At 42.6% G+C, this 24,433-nt stretch overlaps 3 protein-coding genes across 7 annotated transcripts; 2 read left to right on the top strand and 1 right to left on the bottom strand.

Moving 5' to 3' along the window:
- The first annotated feature begins 315 nt into the window (after nucleotides 1-315).
- otud4 (OTU deubiquitinase 4) lies at nucleotides 316-10,375 on the top strand. 3 transcript variants are annotated; one of them, XM_077499550.1, is made up of 19 exons: nucleotides 316-731; nucleotides 1,220-1,303; nucleotides 2,695-2,745; nucleotides 2,832-2,878; nucleotides 3,652-3,724; nucleotides 3,914-3,995; nucleotides 4,245-4,432; nucleotides 5,101-5,203; nucleotides 5,272-5,336; nucleotides 5,433-5,533; nucleotides 6,705-6,784; nucleotides 6,886-7,003; nucleotides 7,071-7,200; nucleotides 7,270-7,603; nucleotides 7,679-8,110; nucleotides 8,187-8,227; nucleotides 8,351-8,726; nucleotides 9,204-9,253; nucleotides 10,137-10,375. In XM_077499550.1, the coding sequence occupies exons 1-19, from the start codon at nucleotides 618-620 to the stop codon at nucleotides 10,224-10,226; spliced, it is 2,559 nt and encodes an 852-aa protein (XP_077355676.1). In that variant the 5' UTR covers nucleotides 316-617; the 3' UTR covers nucleotides 10,227-10,375. The 3 variants fall into 3 exon arrangements, with proteins under 3 accessions (XP_077355676.1, XP_077355675.1, XP_077355677.1); XM_077499549.1 differs by having other exon boundaries at nucleotides 10,132-10,375; XM_077499551.1 differs by lacking the exons at nucleotides 316-731; nucleotides 1,220-1,303 and adding an exon at nucleotides 1,361-1,723 and having other exon boundaries at nucleotides 10,132-10,375.
- Nucleotides 10,376-11,004: 629 nt separating this feature from the next.
- LOC144003380 (uncharacterized) lies at nucleotides 11,005-18,635 on the bottom strand. 2 transcript variants are annotated; one of them, XM_077499552.1, is made up of 10 exons: nucleotides 17,556-18,635; nucleotides 17,287-17,471; nucleotides 16,334-16,471; nucleotides 16,133-16,253; nucleotides 15,878-16,055; nucleotides 14,319-14,460; nucleotides 13,201-13,353; nucleotides 13,078-13,124; nucleotides 11,810-11,889; nucleotides 11,005-11,739 (listed from the first exon to the last, which is right to left on the bottom strand). In XM_077499552.1, the coding sequence occupies exons 1-10, from the start codon at nucleotides 17,679-17,681 to the stop codon at nucleotides 11,644-11,646; spliced, it is 1,266 nt and encodes a 421-aa protein (XP_077355678.1). In that variant the 5' UTR covers nucleotides 17,682-18,635; the 3' UTR covers nucleotides 11,005-11,643. The 2 variants fall into 2 exon arrangements, with proteins under 2 accessions (XP_077355678.1, XP_077355679.1); XM_077499553.1 differs by lacking the exon at nucleotides 13,078-13,124.
- Nucleotides 12,728-24,148, top strand: LOC144003381 (type 1 phosphatidylinositol 4,5-bisphosphate 4-phosphatase-like). Of its 2 annotated transcripts, XM_077499555.1 has the most exons (8): nucleotides 12,728-13,110; nucleotides 13,203-13,345; nucleotides 22,461-22,630; nucleotides 22,711-22,817; nucleotides 23,021-23,132; nucleotides 23,206-23,258; nucleotides 23,338-23,428; nucleotides 23,496-24,148. In XM_077499555.1, exons 2-8 carry the CDS (start codon nucleotides 13,318-13,320, stop codon nucleotides 23,643-23,645), a joined length of 711 nt encoding a protein of 236 aa, XP_077355681.1. In that variant the 5' UTR covers nucleotides 12,728-13,110; nucleotides 13,203-13,317; the 3' UTR covers nucleotides 23,646-24,148. The 2 variants fall into 2 exon arrangements, with proteins under 2 accessions (XP_077355681.1, XP_077355680.1); XM_077499554.1 differs by lacking the exons at nucleotides 12,728-13,110; nucleotides 13,203-13,345 and adding an exon at nucleotides 21,811-22,061.
- Nucleotides 24,149-24,433: the final 285 nt, after the last annotated feature.

Genomic DNA, 24,433 nt, shown 5'->3' with positions numbered 1-24,433 from the left:
ACAGGGTCATTATTAGATTTCAGTTTGGAAGGAGGAGGATGGGAGGACTCACAAGAAGATGGGCAAAAAACCCCAAAGCATTTGGTACCTTGACCTTCAGTGAGAATTTAAGTCAAGCCAACTGAATACCACCACTATCACGTTTCATTTATCATAAGGTTAGGAGCGACAAAATTAGACCTTTTCAATAATACGCCACTATTAATAAATACAAATTAAAAGAGGACATAACGATAAAGCACATTCAGTTGAGAGAGCCAATCAATGCATCGATGTTGCAGCCTCACCGCGAGCTTATTGGCTGCGTGACTTCCGCGTTGTGCGTTTGGCGGGCCGGAATGCGGAAGTGGTATGCTTTTTAAATGCCAGCTTGACGAAAACAAGCACGCGTCAAAAGAAAAGTACAAAGTTTCACTTTCGTGCCTGCCCGGCTTACATGCAGGCGGAGGAGGAAGAGTGGGCCTTCCTGGAAAACAAAAGTGAACGACGTCATATGTACGCGTCACCTTGTAGTCGTGTCGGTGTCGACTGCTCGTCTTTCATACGACATACATTTTGTGTTACTAAAAAAAAATATATAAGCGCTAGCATGAGTTAGCGTGAATCGCGCTGGGAACATGCAAGCGAGCGAGGAGGAAGCACTTATGGACGAATACTTGGACTCCGTCGGACTGCATCGGAAACGGGTGGCCAAGGACGGCTCGTGCTTGTTTCGTGCCGTGGCCGAACAGGTAAAAAACAAAAATGACAACGTGACAATCGATTTCAATGTCTGTTTTCGCCCGTGTAACATAATCAACTGCCAAGCAGGGTGTATTCAAATTGTTCATGCTTATTTTATTATTTTATATTGTCATTTTTTTCATACAAGATGCAGCCCACATCCTTGAAGGAACCCCGCCTATAATGAGTTTAAAAATGTGTTGGCATGGTGATGCAATCAAAAAAACGTTTGCATGCTTGACTACAATATTAACATTTTTTATAATTTCTCAGCCAAAGAATATGAGACCTCTGAGACCCTGTACGATCCCTGGCATTTCCACATTCTTTATATAAAAAGAGAGTTAGTCACACATTTGGAGACTTATAAAAGTTATCTTATGAATATAGCATCTCAGACAGTTTGGTTTTGAGAGCAGTTGCTAAGTATATAGAAAATGCCCTTATTTGACCCTTTTTGTATGCTCATATGTCTTCATGCATGCCCTCATTATAGGTTCTTCACTGTCAAAGTCTTCATGCGCGAGTACGGGCCCAGTGTGTTTGCTTCCTGAGGCATCACAGAGAGATCTATGAGTCAGTGAGTGCATGTAAAGTTTCTACTAAATGCCTTGATGGTAATAAGAGGCATTCGGAACGAGTTTGTTCATATTAGTCAGGTGTGGTCTTGATACTTGTATCCCAAAAGTAACTTGAGCATGTGCAGAAGTTTGGGTACCGTCCACACACTACATCAATGCTTTTTGGCTCCCCTTTTAGCCTGAGCAAGGTAGTTGTCACGGGTGATTATTGTGCTATGTTGTCATGTTGTGGTATTTTTTTCTTTGGGGCTGGCAAGGATTCACCTTCTCCAAGAGATGGCGCTGTGGTCAAAGATGCTGTTTCGTTGCTTTTTGTTGACATACTTTTGTTTTTGTTGCATTTCCTGTGTTCGTGACGTCAAAGGAGCTTGTTGATGAAGGCGCTGATGGAAATTTGGATTTGTTGACTTTTGCATGAGGTCTGCAATTGTTTTGTTTTGTGTGATCTGCTACCATTGCTTACATCACACGACATCTATTTGCTGTTTAGCTCACAGTGTAATTGTTGCGGAATTTTCAGTAGTAGAGATGAATGAAACAGTCTGGAAAACAATTTGTCTTTTTTGTTGCTTTATATTTGAAGCTTCAAATATACACAAGTGTAATCTTACAGAGTATTCTACAAGAAGTGATTTGTGAGAATGTGCGCAGTAAATTATTATCATGGGAAGATTTTTATGCAGCCTGGTTAGATTTTGGTAGGAGAAATGTGGAGCAGACAGGAAAGCAAGCAGTCTGTTCCGAGCAGGCTTATCAGTCAAGGTCACTTTGATATTAGACAGATTTTATTCCTTAAACTTCTATTTCATATTATAAACAACGTTTGACTTTGAAGTCAAGATGGCTACTTGTAGTTAGCTGAGATTTATGTTGCCACAAACAATTAAGAGAATGGTGATCAGAGATGGCACATGCTGTTGGATTTTCTTGTACTTTTCTTCCTACAGTGTGGCTGCAAATCATAAAAGGCCATCTTCAGTTACATTTATGAAAATGGTTGGTTATACTCATGATATGTTTAAACAAAGATTTTAATACATGTTACACTAAGACATTTATGCCCACTGTACACCTTTAAAATTGTTTGAAATTATTGACAATTTTCTATTCTTGCAATTTCTAGTTCCCGATTGTAAAACGGCAACAACCGATACCTTGAAACAAGGCTAGGTATCGGCCCGATCCCGATACCTGGTATTTGAGACTTGCCCAGCCCTAAAAAAATAACCACATAATGCGCCCTCTAATAACTGTTGGCACAGCTAAACACCATCTTAACTCTGGGTGTACCCAAACTTTAGCACATCCTGTAATTAAGAATAATAGATCTGACATTATGGATGGTGCTCGTTGTGTTGCCGCTGGAATTTTTTTGCGTGTGTGTGTTTAGTTCATTGAAGGGGATTTTGAAGAATACCTGCTGCGACTTCAGGACCCCCAGGTGTGACCTCCTTATACTTGCAACACAGCACTGAGCACCTGTTTGTGATTGTCTCAGCTAATGCCAACATTCGCTTGTTTTTGCAGCAATGGGCAGGCGAGGTGGAGATGAACGCGCTGGCCGTCATGTTCAAGTAAGCTTCTCAAATAGTGGGGCGGGCCCCCCCAGGGGGGCGCGAGGCTCGATCACGATCAATGTTTGACCTCGGGGAACATGCTTTTATTTGGATTTATTTTTTTTACTGTCCGAGAATAAAGCGCAATTGCACCTCCACTACATTAGGGGGCAGTGGCGCTCTCATTATTGGCAGAGTGTGCGCAGGGAGCATTCGCCCGGTGGTGTAGGGGTTTTGTTTGCATGCGCGCTTTGCACACAGCAAATAAAAAAAATAAAAAAATCAGCACAAATTATTTTATATTTTTCTTTTGCAGGTTAAAGTTTTTTTTTGTTAATAATGTGCTCCTGAGTTAATGTTGGTGATCAGTTTGAATGCATTATTATTTATTGATTTTATGTCATTTTATTTTTCCGTATCATATGGTTTGACATGGTGAGTCAAAAAATGTTTATGGTTTAATTAAGGATTTCATTTTATTTTTGAATTTCAGATGCACTTTAAATCTTTTCTGTTACAGTTAATAAAGCTATTCTTTGTTGTAAGTTGGTCCATATTTCTTTTTTTATTCTCTTATACGTTAATACGGACACGGTGTTATGCAGAGATGTGCTTATAACAATTTTATAGACCAATGATACTATTTATTGTCGCGGGGGGGATGTTTTCTTCTTACTAGGGGGGGCATGACAGAAAATAATTGAGAAGCACTGAAGTAAGCGCATGTATGGGATGTCTGCTCCAGTTTTGAGCTTATGAAAGCCTTTGATGGTTTGTGTGCCTTTGAATAGGAGGGACTTTGTGATTTTTCAACAAGCTGGCAAATCTCCAGTGGATATCACAGGCAACAAGTTCAAGGAGAAGGTCTGCGCCGGTGTTTCTTTTACATATCGTTTGACATTCGCTCCATGAACTGCATCTTTTCTCATGACCGTGGCACACATTTTCTGCTACGTACAGCAACACATCGTCTGTTTAAACCATACATACTGTGTACAAATATTTTCCAGTGTCCGGTACCTAAATGTACCTTTTTTTTTTTTTTTCCCCCAGGTCCAGCTGTCTTTTCTGAACGGGAATCACTACGACTGCGTTTATCCCGTCAGCCGTATAAAGAACGCTGCGTTCTGCCAGTGTGAGTCTCAAATATAGTCCATGTTCTATGGAAAGTTTTTTTTTTTTCCCCTATTGTATGATATTTTTGCACACTATTAGGGCAACATTAACTTTGCTCAAATGGCTTTACGAAAAGCCCTTTTAACGTTTGTTCAATACTTTTAATACCCAATTGAAGGAAGGACAACAAACTTTGATTGCTAGCTGGAGAATGAATGCTGAAATAGTTTCCAAGACTTAACAGGTGACGCGTGTATTTGCGCTGCAGCCATCTTGTACGAGCTGCTGTACGCCGACGTCTTCCAGGTGAGCCGGCGCACCGTGGCTTCCTGTCAGTCGAGTGGCCGAGCCTGCGAGCAGTTGAGTGACGACAGCATGGCGGCTTGCGTCAGCAGTGACGATTCAGATCCGGACGCAGGCAGCTCGTTCAGAAGCAGCAGCAACAGCAGGACGAGGGTAACTCCAAAGTTCTTTTTTGTTATGAGGCTTTCATGTCAAATGTCAGGATGAAGCTAAAATGCAATCTCCTCCTGACTACCAGCAATTCAAATTTGTCCTCTGTAGTGGACCTTTTTAAACCTAAATATCTCACACCCAGAGCATACGATTGAATTAACTCCTTTTGTGCTCTATAGAGGACATTCAGAGCTTTCCAATGATACCAAATATGTATGGGTGGGGCTTTGCAGCCTTTGATTGTATCATAAAAGAAAATGGCTTCCCTCAATGCAAGCACTTTTTAAGGAAGAGGAAAAGTAAGTGTATAACACTTTTTATTGAACAAATTTAGGCTTTAAATGTTGTTAGCATGTTTTCTATAAGACTCTTAAGAACACATTAAAGTATTGTTTGAATTATTTTAACTGTATTTGAGCCTAGCATTTAAGTTTTACAAAAATGTCCTCTGTAGTGGACGTATGATAGATTAAAAATAACAACTTTTTTTTTTTTTTTTTTTTTAAATGTCTTTTGCAGTATTCCAGTTACTTCACAAAGATTGGGGAATATCAAAATAAACATGATTGGACAATATTTTTTTTCCTGGTAGCCAGGAGGATATAGCCTTTTGTGTGTGTAGCATATTATGTACTGTATATCCCACAATGCACTTTGTGTGAGTGCAGGGTCGGGGCCGCGGCCTTATTTTGCCAGAAAGTGTACGTCGTTCGCTCAGTGAGAATCTGTACCGAAATGTTGCGTACGACCTGTGGCAGAAGTCCAAGAAGGGTGAGGCAGGTGCACAAGTCGCCTCCCATGTAAATCCACACGTGTTAATTCAGTCCAAATTCTTTCAGTACAACTCAAGCGGGATTACTGCATGGCTGCGGAGATGCAGTACACTGTAGGCCAGAACTGTCAGGTCTTGCACACTTTTTAAACCCTATATTTAGAAAAAATAAATAAATAAATCTTTTGGATGTATGCGCAGGCTTATTTGCTGCTCAATGATTTGTAGGTGTGGCTGGATGAGAGTGAGCAGAGCTACAATGCCATCATCGAGGAAGTACCGCCGGGTGATGGCCTGGTGACGGTTTACACGGAAGAGGAAGGCCAACTGTGCGTTACACATAATTGCAAATGTTATTACTTTATTATTTGACTATTGTTGTACAGTGGACACCCATTTACGCATGACCTATTTGCAGGTGGGCGGAGGTCGATATTAACTCATTTGCTTCCAAAAACGTATAAAAGCGTATTTTAAATACTGCCATGGTCCCAAAAACATATTTAGAAATGCGTTTGTTTTATGCGAGAGCAGGGGTGTCAAACTCATGTGTACAAGTTGCATTGCTCATTTGAGGACTGCTTGTGAAATTATGAATTTATTTAGTTTTGATTGTGACCGGCTGATTAACTCATTAGCTCCCAAAGACGTATAAATACGTCATATTTTATATGTTTTAAGTGTCCCAAAGACGTATTTATACGTTTTTTTTTTTTTTTTTTTTTTTTTTTTAATGCCAGAGCATAGAGAAGGCTTTGATGCAGTCTTTCTACTGCAGAAAATGGTTGAGTGGCAGCAGAGTATAAGAGATCAACAAGGCCATGTTAAAACGAGCTGATTTCCCCACAATTCTAAGCAGAATTGTGAAAAACGATGAAACTTAGCTATGTTCTATTGCTAATTGCTGCACAGCGGAAACAGATAGGAATATACTTTTTTACCTGATAAAAGAAGAGACTCTAATCTCTCTTTTGGTATGTTCCATATTTTTATAGCAATAGAACATAATATTTCGCGGGCCTTGAAAAATCAGTCAAAATCCAGGAAAACAGTTCAGTGAAAATGGTTGGGAGTGAATGAGTTAATTGGGCCAACATTACATTTTTTTAATTTTTTTTTTATTAACTTGACAAAATTGTGTCATGGGTCGGATTAAACGGCTTTGCGGGCCTGATCCGACCGGAAGGCCGTATGTTTGACACCCCTGTGCTAGACCGAAGGCTTTGATGCACCCTCTGACCTGAAGAGTTCGTTTAAAGCAAGGATAGTTATTACAAAAATGACCAGCAGGTGGCAGCAGAGTATAAGAGATCAACCAGGGCCATATTGCATATTTTTTTTCCCTGATGAAAGAAGGGACTTCTGTTTTGATTCATTGTCTACAATTTCAAAGCACACACACAAAAAAAATCAGCTGCACGCCTGCTTTCCTCTCAAAATTTGTCTGTCAAGTCACTTGTATACGCACGGTCATGCTAAAATCTGCACATGTGACTGCAGACGTGTTCCTCTGTGGAGCCTGCGACCGGCGACGTCAGCCGTATCCCGTCGCGGGAGGAGCGCTTGCAATGGGCAGCCAGGTAAGTGGCACGTTGGGCAATTTCGGATGACAATGTTGTGAAAATGGGCTTTCCTCTCATGTGATGTCCATGTCAAAGGTGAGGCGTGCTTTGTCTTCCAGAGGGGGCTCGGGGAAGGAGCAAGTCCTCTTCTCACAGAGTGTACTACGGTCCGGGCCCAAGTGGACGCGCGCACCAGCAAAAGTCACGGCCACCGCATGAAGTGCCGAGACGGCACAGGTAAGTGTTGAAATTGACCTGCTTCATTCGATCGCGACCTTTGTTCCAAATCGGTGGTGGTCTTCAGGGGGAGTGCACCTGACACTTCGTCTTTCGGTTTGACTGAGGAGGAGCGTTTGGCCAAAGAGGAGGAGCTGAAGAATGTGGCACTGGTGGAGATCAGTCTCAGGGATGAGCTCAGCTTTCCGGCTCTTGGGGTTAGGAATTCTCACTTCACTTGTTGTTTCCATCTTTCTTCGGGGTTGAATGAAATTTGTCTTCACCAGAGTCCACGTGATGATGTCAGAAAATTGTCCCCTTCTGCTGGGGAAAGACAGAAGAGCGCCGCTGGACCTCGTCAAAGTACCGATGCAGCTCCCTCGTCGCCTCCTTCCATGAGCTCTGTTGTCTTATCCTCAGGTGTCGTCCCTCTCGCATCAGCGAGCATCCCAACTCCCACGTTCATAGCGCCCATCGCACCGTCTCCGGTGGCGGCGAGGCTCGTTGTCCCCCATTTGTCCTCCCCCAGTCCTCCAGTATACATGCGCCCCTCGTCTTCATCACCAGTGTCTCCTCATCCGCAAGTTACCGATGCCCTCCAACTTTCAGCTCAGAGGCCAAGTAAGATGCGCTGCCTCGTTTTATAGGAACATTTTGTGAGTTGTGCACTATCGGAGTTGTCTGACGGCTTTTCAGATAAATATCCAGATGCTGGAGATGCCGGGAGTGTGTCAGTGCTCCACAACCAGGACGATGCAAATACGGACCAAGAATTGAAGGCTCAAGTGGCCGATGTCAGCGGCGACAAAGTGCGGGATCCCTCTCACAGCCAGAACGATCAGGCCCAGTCGGAGCCGAGTTCTTCTCCCCTCATCCACCCAACACTCCAGAATCCGAGTGAGAATTCACCTGCTCGTGACGCCTTGCCTGGTCCCTCCTCTGGCTCGCCGCAGCTGTTGGCCAGCACGCCGCTCCCACTCGGTCACTCCCCGACCCTGCCTGGAGGCATCCTCGTGCACCATCTCTACCAGGACCCCCTGTACCCCGGCTTCCCTCAGGGAGAGAACGGCAACGTGCTCCCAACTCCGGAATTTTCTCTCCGCAGTTTGGGAGAAGACCTCCCTCGGGGTGAGGAATGTCAAATGACGGGTTGCGGCACATCATGTCCAGTGCCGTCTGCTGATTGATGATTTTCCTTCTACAGATGTCAACATCCTGAGGTTTTTCTTCAACTTGGGTGTGAAGGTAAAGCACCGACGTTTTAGCCATGTTACATCAACTTTTTTTTTTTTTTTTTTTTCTTCAGCTGTTAGCTTGTTTTGAATAACTATGAAACAAATTTGTGACTGCGAACGCATTGTCCTTCAGGCATACACCTGGCCCTTCTACATGCCCTACCTGTACCTGCTGCCCCTGCAGCAGGCCCACATTATGCAGCCCCGAGTCCAGCCAGCCCAGATCCCCCACTGCCCTCCTGATGGCCCCCTCCAGCCCTCATGTCCTTCCGCGGCGGTTCCCGCGCAATCAGGTGAGCCCGCTGTTGGCTATGCTGACGTGTGGCCTGCACCCCACAGGCCGGCGTACCATGTGTTGCCGTGGCAACAGCATCCAGCGGCGGGATGTGGGCCGCAGACGCCGCAGTGTGCCGTGTTTCCATCATACCCGCAGGACCCCTACGCCAATGCGCTCCACAGAGGGCCCCCGCAAGCTTTTCCAGTCAACACAGCGCTTGCATATAATATGGGTACCAACATACTCGACAGTACTCACAAGAAATTAGTGATCTAGTGGTGCCTTGAGATACAAGTGACTTGAATTATGAGTGGGGGGGGGGGTCAATATTTGGCGGATTGTGGTTTACAATAATATAGGGTGCTTTTTGTCAGGTTGTGGGTGGAGGTGCTGAAATTTATTGTATTTAAATTTCAAAGAAGTGATGTATTTTGAGCTATAAGCACTAATTAAACTCATCTCATGGCGCCACTGCATTCTGCTTTTGGGTGAAGTTTCAGGAAAAATCAAATGTACTATAACCTTTCTAAGTTTAACTCAACTTTAAAGAAAGCCAAAATAAGCTCACGTGGTAAGGATCTAGTGCATTTTAGCTTCAATCTGAAATTTCACCTCATACTCCCAATATTCTTTATTCTTTATGGGAACTGTATTTTATCATTGTGTATATGCGCACATCCTTTAAGTTACATGATCCTTTTGTCTTCAGGGGAGGAGGGCATGAACATGATGCTGCGGCCTGACATCACCCCACCACTGGTACTCGATGTCCTTGGCACACCTCCTTTCGCCTCACACTGTCCTGTCTTCAGCTCGTTCTCTTTTCTGTGTAGATGTGGGCAGGGAAGTCAGGTTTAACATTTTGCTACTTGATTATTCAATGGTTTTTTGTTTTGTTTTTTTTGGGGGGGGGGTCGGTGTTAGCTGCTTTTAAGACTATTTTATTATTATTATTATTAAGTATAATAATAGGAATTCTAATGATATTAAAATGCAGTAGTGTAGTAAACGCTAAAAATAATACAGTACTCAATTTAATTTCGAGTGGTTGCACAAAATAGTCATCTTCCTCTAGATATATTTTTTGTTTTTTGAAGTTATACATGTACTGAAAATATGTTTCTGGATCTAGATGATTTTTATCGTGTCCTTTTTTTTTTTTAAGGCCCAAATGTTCTCAAAACCCAGATTTATTTATTTAAACCTAAAACCACTTTAAAATTATCCACAGGTTGAACATCAACGCTGCACTTAAATACGGGAAAATAAAAAATAAGCGTTGCACATAAACTATAGTTTGATTATTTTGTCTACCACCAGAGGGCATAACACTAGTGGCTACACTTTTAGAATCCCTGTCCCTATCCCTGTCATTTTTTTTTTTTAAACGTTTTGGAGGGGGAAGCAAAAACAAAAACAAAAATCAACAAACATCAAACAAGTTTAGCTAGCACAGTTTGTTCAAAGCAACTTGGGTAATTAAATAATTAGGCTAATGAAAGAGTTCTCTTGTCACGCCCACTTTTTTTTTTCCTTTTTGATGGCCCTTTGCCATCTGTGTCAATTCACTTAAAATGCTCACTTGTGGTTCTAATGGACAAATGTATACGTTTGTTTTTTTTTTCTTTTTTGGAAAGGGAAGAACAGTAGGCCTACCTTTTGCTCACAACCCTGCAAGAGGTTACATGGCACCTCCTCACCCGTCAGTGGGCTGCAACACAGACGAGGCTGATGAGTCATTCGGTTTAAGGGCGGCACCAAGCAGATTCTACGGAGGAAGACGACCAAGCGGGCGGGGAGGCTACAGGAAGAGACGTGGACGAGAACCTGGCAACTATTTCTGACGCACTTCATCCAATAAACTTGCCTAAACTGCAATAATTTTCTCGTCGTGTCTTTCACTTTGATCCTCCAGGGAGGGCGCCGGTTCTGCTTGCGATGACTGGAAGCACTTCCTGATCATAATTTAGCACCATTGGAATTTCAAGTCAGTCACTTTTCATTCATGCAATTTCGGTAACAAAATAAAATAAAAATTCTTTTTAAAAACAAAAACTACATTTTACTAAAACTATATATTGCGAAAATGTCCTTTGTTGTAGTCTTTGTTCATTTAATACACGAGTCTTTGGGGATGTTTTTAAATATATTTCTATATTAACCCGAACAAGGACGTTTGAAAGTGTCACACAGAAGTTATGTCATCTAGCAGCAGCCCGTGTGCGTGAGGTAAGAAATGTTACTTTTTTCATTTTACCATGGTCATTATTAAATATTGCGCACAGATAATATGCTTTAAAAAAAAAAAAAACTAATAAAAAGTAACAGAACCACCCAGAAAACTAATTAAAACTAACTAAATAAAATAAAAACTAAAATGAAAATTCCGAAACTATAATAACCCTGCTTATGACATGTATTTCAATGCGTGGAGTGGAACAGATATGTAATGGAGTGCTCTTTCATGTCCAATGTAACGAAGCACATGCATGAGCGCTGCACAGGAGCAATCAACATTCAACAGTATTTTATTATTTACATATGGTACAGAGGAGATCTTACAAAGAACAGAATGGCAAAGTTAACAAAAAAATGCAACAGTGACATTTGTTTTGGTTCAGCCCCCATTTCGGCGTGCCCCAATTGTTTGTGCAGCAAATGTGCAAATCAGTCAGCTAGGACAATTAACCCAATTATTTTAATGAACCTTGACGTAAATTGTGGGAGTACAATAAAATAATTCCTCATGAACGTACCTAATCAAAGGTTGCCCATATGTGACCTGACCTATGTAATACCGTAGCCAATCAGAAGCGCTACACAAAATGTTATTCACATGTGTACAGTATATTGCACAATCACAGAGAGGACTTGCAAAGTGCTTAAAACTTAATCATATATTTAATACATTTTTGATTTAAAAAAAAAAAAGTGAAAATCAAAGCAAATCTGACAATGTCACAAATGTGCTTTCAACTTCCTTTTGAAACGCGACAGAGGAGTCACCTCTCCAAATTCATCCTCTGAATGGTTCGAGCAAAACTTCTTACAGCCAAGTTTGACTAGCAAACCAGGTGTGTAGCAACTGGCACACAATATTACATTGATATCTTTTGGGTTTTAGTTGACAACGTGGAAAAAAAGATGCTTCACTCGTTTTCGTCATCTATGCCCTTCTCGTTGAAGCTCACCACTCTCAGCACGATGTCAGGGGGCAGTCCTCGTGACACCAGCTCCTTCTTAAGCTGCAGGACAAAAAGCGCCACTTAAAACTGTTCATCGATGTATTGTGAATGTTAAGCGTTGAATGCATACCCGCGGTAATCCGATACTTTGGATTAGGTAGTAGGAATCGAAGCTTCGGGCCAGGAACCTGACATCCAGGGCAAACAGCGCTAAAGAGAAAAGTCACTCAGCTGTCATTGGTTGCTTTGGTGGACAAGTGGCAGTGGAGAGCTGTTTTTGTCCAATCAGATTTCAGCATGCATGTGTTGCTGTCTAATCTGCACAGGGCCTTCAGAATCACTAGTGCAGGCTCCTGAATGAACTTCAACTAGAAGAGCAATGGTAATTCTTTAAACAATTCAAATTAGCGAGCTGACCTGCAATAACACCATCTGGGCCCGGTTGTTCAAAACTCGGTTATAGCTTTAACCATTGGTTAAGTAGATTTAACCGACCGTTAACTTTTAACGGCACTGTTATCTTGTTGTTCAAAACTCTGTTAACTTTAACCGGCTGTTACCTTTCTGTTCAAGTTAACACACCTAAGGACCGCCGCTGTTTCGTGGCTAATGCCTTCATGATGCCCACTGACCGCAAGAGAGAAGAGAAGAGAAGAAGAAGAAGAAGAGAAGAGAGAGAAAAAAAAAAAAAGTCTATCGATGGCTTGACTTTGACATTGGTGATTATTCTGATGTTACCTCTGAGCAGTAATAAAATTCCAAGTCTCATGCTTAGTCAAAAGAGAAAGAATAAAAAAAATAAATGTTTTTTGAGACAAGTTCTAAAAATGGACAGAGAAAACAAAAATAAATTATGATGAATTAAAAATATATAAATAAATAATATTACGAAAAATCATAACTTACTTCAACCATTGATTGTTTAAGGTTTTATTCGTCAGCAGAAAACCTCCAGCGTCTTTTAAAAAAAAAAAAAAATTTTTATCATTGAGTGCCAGCGGTCATTTGGATAGTATCCATTGCTTTCGCCGACCCGGAAGTAAACAAAAAGAGGAATTGTGGGATATATCGGCGCTAACCAGTGACGTAAATGAGACGGTTAACTTTGACGGTGCCGTTGACAAGCGGCGTGACTAACCATGTTTTGAACAACGCATATTTAACGGCCGGTTAGTTAACGGCGGGTTATGAATTTAACCGGCTGTTAGGGGTTAAACTGTGGTTAAAATTGAACAACTGGGCCCTGATTGGTTAGTCAGAGCAAAAACGGTTCAACTTGTAGAACGTGCTGTTTCATTGCATTTTTTTTTTTTTTTTTTTTTTTTTTTTCAATTGTGATTGCCCGCCACTGCCACCTGGTGGTGATGTCAAAACATTTATTTAAGAGGCTGGACTCACAGTGGTCAACCGCCACGGTGACACAACGCATCGGTGAGTGAATTTGACTGTGGGAGAGCAACATTCACATTAGCAAGTGTGCCAGTGAACAATGAGCAAAAAAAATTAATAATAATTACATACAGGTCTGGATCTAGAGTCGCTTGAACCATGAAGCAGATGGCATGTCGTTGGCCCGACTCCCGTTGAGTCGGCGTCCATGACAGAAGGAAGCTGCCGGTGCCCAACGACGTCTTCTTTATGCCGGCCGGCCCGCTGAACAACACTTGTGTGAGCCTAACACACGCACACACAAGTATACATGCGCCATTGATGATTCACGGAAGTGCCCAGCTCTGGTTATTGGTTGTAAATTGCTGCATATGATGTACAGCACGGGTGTCAAACATAAGGCCAGTGGGCCGGACCAGGCCCGCAAAGGGGTTTAATTCGGCCTTCGAGATGATTTTGTAAAGTTAAAAAATAAATAAATAAAATTGTAATGTCGGACTAATTAATCAGTCGGCCACAATCAAAGTATATAAAACTTTTAACTTCACAAGCAGTCCTCAGATGAGCAATGCAACTTGTATGGGGAAATCGTCCTGGATGTCATTATTTTACACACAACTTAAAGTTACGGTATGTTTACTATTATTATTATTATTATTATTATTATTATTGTTGTTATTTTTGTTATTATTGTTATTATTATTATTATTATATATATATATTTTTTGTCATAGACCGACAAACGTGTTAAATACGACACAAATTCAATTACTGGTAACAAATAGATATGACAAGGATTAGCATCCTGATTACATCATTAACTGCGCAATGCAAAGCATTCTGGGAAAAATATCTATGCAAAACAGGTAGATTTAACACGTCCAGGACTCAGTGTTGCCGCATTCCATTTGCATTTGTATTATTTTTTGGAACAATACGATTACAGTTGAGCTCCGTAATTTAGCGCTGGCACACAAATAGCGAAAATCTGCGTATAATTGACGGCAATCGTTTTTTTTAAGTTTTATACCGTTATTTTACCGATGCTTGCCCACTTGGTAATATATTTTCCTCCATGTGGCCCCTGAGCTAACATGAGTTTGACACCCCTGATGTACAGCATATGCAACAGCTGTAGGTTGTTAAAGTGTGATGCACCACGAGGAAGTGGTTTCAGTCGTCCACTCGTTGCGAACATTCACAGATCCGAACATAAATGACATAGAATGATACTTGAAAGAGACACGTACGTCGATCCCGATGCGTGTGCGCGGATGGGAATCTCCAGGGTACGGTTCACGAAAGCGTATAGATGTGCTCCGTCCTCAGGCGTCGGATACTTGTACTCGGGTATGAATGCTCCCAATAAGCACGGCTCCACCGGTGGAACCACTGTAAATTTACACAGGGAAAAAGTTAGTTACTGTAACTCAAATTGCCATCTCGCGTTTGCTAACTTGTGACGGGAGAACAGAAGCAAGGTAAGTTTGCCAGTGATTTTCCATTTTTAATCAATCGCGTGTTCCCCCCCAAAAATAAAACGCCAAAGTTCAAACTGATATACAGTGCTCCCTCGTTTATTGTGGGAGTTATGTTTCAAACACTACTCGTAATAATGGAAATCCGCGTTAATTTAAAAATAATAAAACTAAAAATAATAATACTGATAATTCTATATATTTTTTCGATTATTATATTTGTTTTTTCATTTTGGTATAATTTTTACTTTATTATAAATGCTTTTTCAGTCATCATAAACATTTCTTTTTTTCATTTACATTCCTTTTTTCCATTAAATGTATGTTGTTTTTTTGTTTTTGTTTTTTTTTTACTTTTTACAGTATACAGCACAGCATATATTTTTTTTTCATTGATTATGTTTTTTTTTGTTTTGGTATGATTTTTACTTTATTATAAATGTTTTTTCATTCATCATTTATGTTTTTTTGTCATTTACAGTCATTTTTTTTCTATTGAAAGTATTTTTTATTTATTTTTTTATTTTTTTATTTACTTGTCATACAGCACAGTATATATTTTCTATCTCCGGAATGCAATGTCATGGGGCGACAGGAGAGTTGGAAAGGTCTCGTCGAGACGAATCCGCGGATGCCCATATGTCCCCAGTTGGACGTAGGGTTTGAGAGATACGGCCGCACAGACCAAAAAATAAATAAACAAACCAAAAAGCACATTGTAAAAAAAAAAAAGAAAAAAAACACGCTGGAAAAAATCTGCGAAACAGTGAGGCCACGAAAGATGAACCTGCGATAAACGAGGGCAAATTTAGTTTATAGTAACATAGTGTCCATGACTAGATAACCTTAGCATACTTTACAATCATGTTATTGTTAGCGCTGCTATTTTGTTAACGCTGGTTTAATAACCGCATGATATTATGGGAGTCAGGGATTAGTGGCTTGCCCAGCCTGGCAAACACGACATTCTGACTCAACTCTGGTTAGCTTAGCTTCACACAGTCTCATAGAGGCGCAGTCAAAAGTAAAGACGGATGACAGAAAGTGAAAGTGTGTCGTACAGTAGGCAAGATTAAAGAAAAGGAGCTGACGTGGACAAATGGACCCAAACTTTGAGCACACCCTAAAAGTTAACCCTTTATGTTAAACAGTATGTGGACATCTCAAGTCCATCTCTAAAAATACAGAACGGTAACCCCAGTATTGTGGATACTGTCCACGTTAAACCGAAGATTTTTTTTTCTTTCTGTTCAGCTTTTTAAGACTGTCCCCATTTTTACCACTGGGCAGTGACAAGGTCAGCCAAGTCCCCAACGTGCACACTTTCTCACCCTTCAGAACAAACTGGACGGGCACATGGCCGATGACAGCATCTTTTCTGATGAATTCAGTGGTTCCCCCGGCATCAGTTAGAATCAAGTCCTTGCGAACGCGGTCCTTAACGCGTACTTGGATGGCATGCGCGCCCTCCGAGAGGCTGCCGTTTGGGGTGAACGTCACGTGACAATTCTGCAAAGAAGCGGAAGTCATCACTGGCCTGGGAATCAAGGAGGGGCTTGTTTTGCATGGGTGGCGGCTGCACTTACTTTCTCAACTTTTACAAAAGGAGGATTGTTGTCAGGGAATTCGGGGTCACATTCCACAAGATCTCCGTCTGGATCAAAGGCGGGCAGGCGCACGAAGCCTCTGGCGCAGTTGGAGGGGAACCTTGGGGATTCATGCAAACGTTCTGTGAGGTGACAGCTGGTTGCCACATTGCCCATAATTACGTGTCAGGGTAGTCGTACCTGATGACGGGAATCATGGTGGTCCGGGGGGACAAATTTGGCCGCCCGGTGTCGGACCTGGTCCTCGGCTCCAGATGCGACACGGCCAGCACATCCGTGACGCCATTGTCGACGTTGATCCACTCGATGCCGTCCAGACTGGAAGAGCAAGAATATTCTTACTTTTTTTTTTTTTTTTTTTTTTTTTTTTTTGCATGATTTGGAGTTTTTTGAGTGGATGTGGGTTGGACAAAATCTGGAATGAGCTCATCAGTAGGGACAGTGCAGATTTTTGGGAACAAGACAAGGTTGGATTAAGATGGTTTGCAAATGGAGACAACTGAAATAGAGATAGAGATAGATATCAGGGGTCTCCAGGTTCGGTCCTCGAGAGCCCCTATCCAGCCTGTTTTTCATGTCGCCGTCCTTAAGCACAGCTGAATCGAATGAGCCACATTACAAAACCACGTGTTGGGTTTTTGGGCAGGAATTGATTTAATGGTATTTCTATTTATTTTCAAAATCTCTTTTGAGTTGTGAGTGTGGTCCGGTAACAAATTACTGTGGGCCCCCCGCCAAATTGAGAGAAGACATTTTCCACAGATCGTTCAAAAATGTGCTTTTATAAGGCAATGGATGGAGAATATTTTGAATCTACCATATTGTCATTCTTAATGTTCCCTGGTTCACATTCCTCCATGTCACTGCTGTCCCTCTTCTTTTCTGCCTTATAAAACACCCCAAGATCTTAGTCAATCAAGATCTTATGCTTGTAACGGAGATTTCAAAAAGTATTTTTGACATAGTATGGGGTAGCATGTATCTGAGGAATCAACTGAAGTAAAGTAAGTATTTGTTACTTCATTATTTGCCGCTCCTAGTGGTGAGGGAAGACTTCCAGGTAAAGCAAAAAAAAAAATGAGGAGAGTTGGAACTAGTTGTGGAGAAACCCCGATTAGGTTGTGGAGACTCACCGCAGCGAAAAGTCATTGATCTTTGTGGTTTTCACGTGCACGATCACTTCATCCTGACACCACTCTCCACTGTTCTCGTCCACCTTTTCCACGGACACCACGCTGACCGTGCATAGGTTGAGCGGGCAGTCCACCACGGTGACGTTGCCGCACTCCTGGAAGCCCAACTTGTAGCGAACGATCGTCTGTGGAACATGAGGTTGCGATGCGAGCTGACATTAAGAAAGCAGAAGCTGACGAATGCTTCGGGAAAGGCAGAGAGTGCGTACCGTGTCGTCCGAGGACATCAGTGGGTCGTAGATGACGGCTGTGCCCGTATAGTTAAACGCCCGGCAGCTGCAGGCCAGCAGCGACAAGACCAACAAGCAGCCATGCATGGCTGAAGACCGGACCATAATTGTGTAACTCGTGACAAAAAAAGTCACAGATGAGCATCTGAAGTGAGCACCTGGTTGCAGTCTGACTTGTTCTCTTGGGAAAATGACGCGTCCCCATAATTTAAAAGCAGAATGCAAGGTGAGGCCTGGCAGGTTGCCATTACGCAATTAACGTCAGTGTGGGAGTGTGCCGGGTCACAAATGTTTTTGTGCAATTGAGGAAACATTTATTCTTTCCTGCAGCTTCACTGGCTTCCCATCAAGTTCCCGATAATCTTCCAGTTTCTCTTCCATTCTGCTGCTATGGTACTTTTTAAGCTGAGTTTGGAGCTTCTTTTTTCCTGACATTTTTTTTCCCCCCAGTAGAGAGGAAATTCCCTTACCTTGCTGACAATTGTGATTGTTACTTCAGCCTTCGTCAGAGCTGTCACACTTCCTTGTGTGACGTGATTCGATTCTTCCATTCTGACGCCCAAAGTTGCACTCACCTGACAAAGGAGAAAGTTGTTGTCAGGCATCACTCGTTGAGAGTTTGAGAACAGGCGTCACGTGTTTATGTCTACATGTCACCAGCTCAGGGTCAAAGGTGGGCAGTATGGCGTTATTCTGGTCTCTATGGGGTGCACACAAACAGCTTGGTAGCTGGTCGCCACAGTACCGGCCAGCACTTTGATGTTGGGGTGCTTTTACCTGAAAGGAGGCAGCACTGTGGCCTGGGGGGTAGTGTTAATTTTATCCGCCATTTTTAAATTTAGTCTCAGTTTTAGTCCAGTTTCAATCACGCTTGTTAGTTTTTTTCATAGTTAGTTAACCTCATCCGGGTTTTTGGTTAGTCCGTTTTTATAAATCTAGCGTTTTAGTCTTTATTTTAGTCCAAGAAAACGTTCGTCTAGTTTTAGTCAGGGCGGCACGGTGATTGAGTGGTTAGCACATCCGCCTCCCAGTTCTGAGGACTCTGGTTCGAGTCCAGGCTCCGGCCTTCCTGGGTGGAGTTTGCATATTCTCCCCGTGCCTGCGTGGGTCTTATCCGGGTACTCCGGTCTCCTCCCACATTCCAAAGACATGCATGGCAGCTTAATTGGGCACTCAGAATTGTCCCTAGGTTTGCTTGTGCGTGTGGATGGTTGTTCGTCTGTGTGCCCTGCGATTGGCTGGCAACCAGTCCAGGGTGTCCCCCTCCTACTGCACAGAACCAGCTGAGATAGGCTCCAGCACCCCCTGCGACCCTTATGAGGAATAAGCGGTCAAGAAAATGGATGGATGGATTATTATTATTATTATTATTATTATTATTATTATTATTGGAATGGTACAGCTGTTGGATTAATGTTACGTTATAACTATAATTTACTTTTTTTTTTCTGTCCCATTTGTCTGTCCATTGAAAGGGGGTGTGACTAATATGTGTTACATGACAGTGTCACAGTGACAGATTAGCAGAGACAAAATTTTCCATCCATCCATCCATCCATCCATCCATTTTCTTAAACGCTTACTCCTCACAAGGCTCGTGGGGGTGGTGGAGCCTCTCCCAGCTGTCTTCGGGCAGTAAGCGGGGTACACCCTGAACTGGTTGCCAGCCAATTGCAGGGCACACAGAGACAAACAAAAACCCACCCACACTCACAAACACACCTAGGGACAATTTGGAGCGCCCAATTAACCTGCCATGCATGTTTTTGGAATGTGAGAGGAGACCGGAGTAACCGGAGAAGACCCACGCAGGCATGGGGAGAACATGCAAACTCCACCCAGGAAGGAGTTATAATGTGAGAGTACCTCGAAATGACATCCTTCGTCCACAAAGGCCGAGACCACTGACTCGGTGCCAACCGTATTGGTTTGATTGGCCCGTGTAAGAGGCCGGGATGCGTTTTGGTAGGTAATTTGGTCGCAAACAGCTACCTGCAGAGCCATTCAGTGTTAAGAGCCGGTCTTTCAAGCACCTCCTCGGTGGTTTCCATGGCAACCATTCCCTCTGCCTACACTGCAGTCAAGGAATAGGTAGAGGGTACGTACCATAATCATTCAAGAGGGGTTCATAGGTCATCACTGTGCTCAGGAATCTGAATGCCTGGTAGCCTCAGGCAAGTAGGGACAAGATGAACAGGTAGCTCCACATGATGGACGATGGACACACTAGTAATAGGTAGTGTTGTTCCGATACCATTTTTTTGGCCACCGATACCGATACCCAGCTTTGCAGTATCGGCCCATACCGATACCATACCGATACTCAAGTTTTTTTTTTTTTAATTCAACATGAAAAAGCTATCCTGCTATTGGTTCATATGATCGAAGGACCAATAGGATATCTTAGATCGGCATACAGTGAACATGTCACATACCAGTGAATGTCATGCACCAGCAAGAAACAAGATGCTGCATCCAAAATCCTATATTAGCGTTGGAATTAATGGTATCGGCATGTTACTGGTGAGTACTCTCCGATACTGATACCACTGTTTTAATGCAGTATTGGCGCCTCTGCCGATACCAGTATCGTTATCGGAACAACACTAGTAATAGGAGTGCCTCTGGTCTGGCCAGCTTCCTGAATTGCAGTAATCATTGTCCATGGGTGTGACCTGGCATGAAGACATTTTGATTACTATGTGGCTGTCTGTGTGTTCGCATGTTTACAGCTTACCTACAATTTACACGGCATTGAATGAATCATTAATTCCAAGAACAGCAACATGGTCTCGACCCCTTAACCATACGACATTCCGATGCGCTTGAGCAACGAAGTGACAAGGGTGAACATTGCACATCATGGCTGATTGAAATTGCTCCTCAGGTCTAGAAAGTCCTGCGCTCCAGTGGTTGCCAGACCAGTTCTTTGCTTACGTGCAGACAGATTTATTAGAAAACTAACATGATTGAGGAAAAAGATGATGTGATAAAATCCATTTAGAATTACGCAGACATTTACAATGTATTCACCTTTTTTGTAATCCTCAAACGTATTATCTTCCTGGTTTGTGAGAGAATAGAAATATAGCTGGAGAGAAAACTTGCTCGACCACATTCCAAAAGATTGCGTTGTAGCAACAAGCAACCTGACTTACCCTAAAGTCTGTTCTTAAAAGGTTGTTATAACAATTGTGCGACAACAAGATTAAGTTGAAAGAAGCTGCAAGCATAATCAAATAATCGGGGGCAGCACGTTGAGCTAATGTTTATTAAAGTTGGGGGTTTGAATATCTGCTTTGCTCTTTCTGTGTTTGTATATTCTTCCGGTGCCTTCATTATGTTTTCTCGGGGAACTCCGGCTTCATAGCACATTACAATTGGCAATTAAGACATTTGTCACGGAAGAGGAAGAGACAGCTGTGGATTTTACTCCTGCCAGACAGGCTACCCTTCATACATCCGTATTATATACAGAAAGTGCATTACATTGTGTATTGGTCAAATGTTGCCATTGTATTATATCACATTTGAATTACATCACACATGTCAGAAATTGAGTAATTTGATGACTCCCCTGACTGGCTGGGAGTGGGACTATGCCAATGAGGCAAAGTCATTACTGTTTTAGCAAAAGTGAGCCAAGTTGTTAGCCTAGTGTACTCGTCTTTGTCATTTATGGAAACAGCCTCAGTTTTTAGGTTTGACCGTCTTCACACACGTCGACGTTGTGGCTGTGGCCACTTTTTGTTATCGGGATGTGTCTGTGCATGCGACTGCATTCATTGTTCCTCCTGAAAGTGGAAAATGTATACAATTGGTGATATTAACTGATTATAATAATTCAGGAAAATTAACAAGCGCCATTTACTAGTTTTTACAATTTAAACCTTGGTTATCTTTACGATAAGCACCTCCAACAAGGCCGACAAATGCCGATCAGGTGAGATTATGTTGGATTACAACTCCGTGGTGCATACTGCCACCGACTGTACAACAAATGGACTGAGATTGGCGAGTGCGACCGGACACATGTTTGCTATTTATTTGATATCAATATTCGTTGCCAGTATCGAGGCCGAATACTTTTCTTCTCGGGCATTTTGGCAAACTGCGCTTCAATCTAGTTCACAACAAATCAAGTAACGGCCTCTTTGTTGTTGAGCCCGCCTACTTTCTCTGAGCTCTCCCAGTGGTTGTGGGCACTGTCCATCATAGACACCGTCATGTGACTCCTGTTTACTTTACGGCATTTCACTTCCGCCTTCTGTCCTCGCTGTTCGCCACCTTAAATTTTCGGGGTGAAAATAGTATGAGTGAACTACAGAATAGTCGCCGCTGTCGTTCGGCTTCTTGCTGCGTGCTGTGGGACGAGTAGAGGCCCGTTTGAAGCAATGGACGGCGAGAGGTCACCGCTGCTGTCCGAGCACGACGGTGGCAAATCTTTCGGTGGAAGATCGAACGGAGTCCTTCCTGAAGCCCAGAGTATGTCAGAAATTTGACATTCCGATATGTCGACAGACATGTACGACTCACTTCATGTTGGGGAATTCGCCTGAGCTCTTTACGGTTGACGGTCAATGAATGTTTTTCACTTTTTTTTTTTTTTGGTGGTCATATGAACACGTAATGTTTTGATACTATAAAAGCATTTAAAACTACAACAACAATCCTTCGTTTGCTGTATAAATCACGTCACCCAATCTCGCCTTTTAAACCCACATTCAGTGTTGCAGATACTGCAAGTGTTGAACTTGAGGATGGCGTCCCCAAGTGGACAAAAATGATTCTGCCTTTCAAGTGCATAATTTTACAACAATTTAGAATGTGAATGGAAGGCATGTGATGAGCAAAATATTAAACTAAAGCATTCTTTCCCTGTAGGTTTGCTGCCCGATGAACCACCGCCGCCCTACTCACCACGCAGCAGCCCAGACAGCTGCAGCGGCAGCAATGCTCCAGTCATCAGCTGCCGCGTTTGTCAGAAAGCCATTTGCGTAGAAGGCAAGACGCACCAGCATGTGGTCAAATGTGACATTTGCAATGAAGCGACTGTGAGTTCCGAATGTTTACTTCTTACGCATGGTACGTTTCCGAGGGTTTAAAACGCTACAGTTTCTCCTCCCTTCTGCAGCCCATCAAGAACGCTCCGGCCGGGAAGAAGTATGTCAGATGTCCGTGTAACTGTCTGCTCATCTGCAAAGTCACGTCGCAGAAGATCGCGTGTCCACGACCGTACTGGTTGGCTCACACATTCTTGACCAATACTAAAGTCTAGCTAAGTTTGTTCTTTTCATTTCCATTACAAATATTGTTAGGTTAATAGACCTGTCTTGTTGGTCAAGTCTGGTCTCTAGACCAGTTTTTGCAGTGTATCCATCTTGTTTTTCATTTGAGCAGCCTAAAATGAAATGGAAGTGATATTTTTGTTGTTTTCCTCGCAGTAAACGGATCATCAATCTGGGTCAAGTTCACGTCGACAGGGAAAATCCGGAACCGCAGCGCTCGCCCGTCGGCGTCCGAGTTATTTGCGGCCACTGCTCCAATACGTTCTTGGTACGACGCGCATATGTCGACCGTCCTCCGTAAAAATCTCATGCGACTGACTCACCGTCTGTTTCTCTCCCAGTGGACGGAGTTTTCCGACAGGACCTTGTCCAGATGTCCGCACTGCCGTAAAGTGTAAGCGCCTCTTTGTTGATCTGCGTCGAGAACACCTCGACAGGAAGTGATGTCCGCGTTTGATTTGCTGTTTTTACAGCTCATCTGTTGGCTGGCGGTACCCGAGGAGGAGGAGCTTGCTGTGTCTCATGGTCTTCGCCGTGGTGGCCGCCTCCACCGCGGGACTGATGGTGAGTGTTGACGGAGGCGAGGAGAACGCAACGTCGGCACGGACGTAACCCTCCGTTTTGCATCCAGGTAGGAACATGGCGGCCCGCTCGGTACTCCAACGTGATCTACGCCGCTTGGGTGCTGCTCATCTTCATCGCTGTCTTCACCCTGGCCAGGACCCTCTACTGGAGTTGTCTGAAAATTAGCCAGCCCCTCCAACAGGATATAGGAGCATAGTGAGATGAATCGCTGACTGTACTTTTTAAATGTGTTTGTTTATTAGCAATAAAGTGAACCTTTGCTGTCACAAGGGTTAGGGACCAATCCCGGTGCTAATCATGTTCATAATTGCCTATATTCATAGTTTAAGCTGCTCCTCTGCTAACATTGTGCCTTATAAGGAGCATGGGTTAGTTAAAAACAAGAACACAAAAAATATGCGAGTATGTGTGAATAGATTTTAGTAACTGTTCACATTATTTCGTCATGATTCAAAATGAGTGCTACCGATTGAATCAAGTTGCACTGTATTGTGCTGTACTTTGTATTTGTTGATTCTTACTGTGAATGCTCAGACAAAATAATTTATATGCTGTTTTGTTGCACTCAAAAGAAAATGTTCAGGTCTTGCTGAACAGTAATGTGGAAAAACTACTGTCAATGTATATTGCTCAGTGCCTTGCTGCCTGCATGGCAATGTAAAACACCAAATGTCATTTTAATAAAAATGATAATGGCGATTTGGACTTACTGGTGTTACTGATGTTTTATGAGTGCTAACTGTGGGGACCTCCATGATTTTAGCGAACTGAATATGCATATTGTAAGGGGCATGCGCAACACTTAAGTTACCTATGAAAATAAAGCATGCAGTAGGCGTCCTATTTCTTTTTGAATAACTTCGGAATACTGTGGCAAAGTTGGTTATTGTAAACTTTGGACATTATTTAGCTGTTTTAAATTCGACAAGGTCATAGAATCTGAGAGTATTTAATTTGTGGAGCCCGTGGACATGGCAAAAGGTT

The sequence above is a fragment of the Festucalex cinctus genome, chromosome 16 (genome assembly GCF_051991245.1).
Source record: "Festucalex cinctus isolate MCC-2025b chromosome 16, RoL_Fcin_1.0, whole genome shotgun sequence".
NCBI classification, from domain to species: Eukaryota; Metazoa; Chordata; class Actinopteri; order Syngnathiformes; family Syngnathidae; genus Festucalex; species Festucalex cinctus.
The sequence above is the reverse complement of the archived record's forward strand: the minus strand, read 5'-3'. Positions and strand labels throughout refer to the sequence as shown.

What these genes read in the sequence shown, in the direction of transcription:
- otud4 (XM_077499549.1), top strand. Translation starts at nt 618, where the DNA reads ATGCAAGCGAGCGAGGAGGAAGCACTTATGGACGAATACTTGGACTCC. An exon ending in GCAACAAGTTCAAGGAGAAG is followed by an intron (nt 3,725 to 3,913) that starts GTCTGCGCCGGT and finishes TTTTTCCCCCAG; the next exon opens with GTCCAGCTGTCTTTTCTGAA. An exon ending in GTGGCAGAAGTCCAAGAAGG is followed by an intron (nt 5,204 to 5,271) that starts GTGAGGCAGGTG and finishes AAATTCTTTCAG; the next exon opens with TACAACTCAAGCGGGATTAC.
- LOC144003380 (XM_077499552.1), bottom strand. Translation starts at nt 17,681, where the DNA reads ATGGTCCGGTCTTCAGCCATGCATGGCTGCTTGTTGGTCTTGTCGCTG. An exon ending in ATCAATGACTTTTCGCTGCG is followed by an intron (nt 16,472 to 17,286) that starts GTGAGTCTCCAC and finishes TTGCTCTTCCAG; the next exon opens with TCTGGACGGCATCGAGTGGA. An exon ending in AAAGTATCGGATTACCGCGG is followed by an intron (nt 11,740 to 11,809) that starts GTATGCATTCAA and finishes TTTGTCCTGCAG; the next exon opens with CTTAAGAAGGAGCTGGTGTC.
- LOC144003381 (XM_077499554.1), top strand. Translation starts at nt 21,971, where the DNA reads ATGGACGGCGAGAGGTCACCGCTGCTGTCCGAGCACGACGGTGGCAAA. An exon ending in ACATTTGCAATGAAGCGACT is followed by an intron (nt 22,631 to 22,710) that starts GTGAGTTCCGAA and finishes TCCCTTCTGCAG; the next exon opens with CCCATCAAGAACGCTCCGGC. An exon ending in TGTCCGCACTGCCGTAAAGT is followed by an intron (nt 23,259 to 23,337) that starts GTAAGCGCCTCT and finishes CTGTTTTTACAG; the next exon opens with CTCATCTGTTGGCTGGCGGT.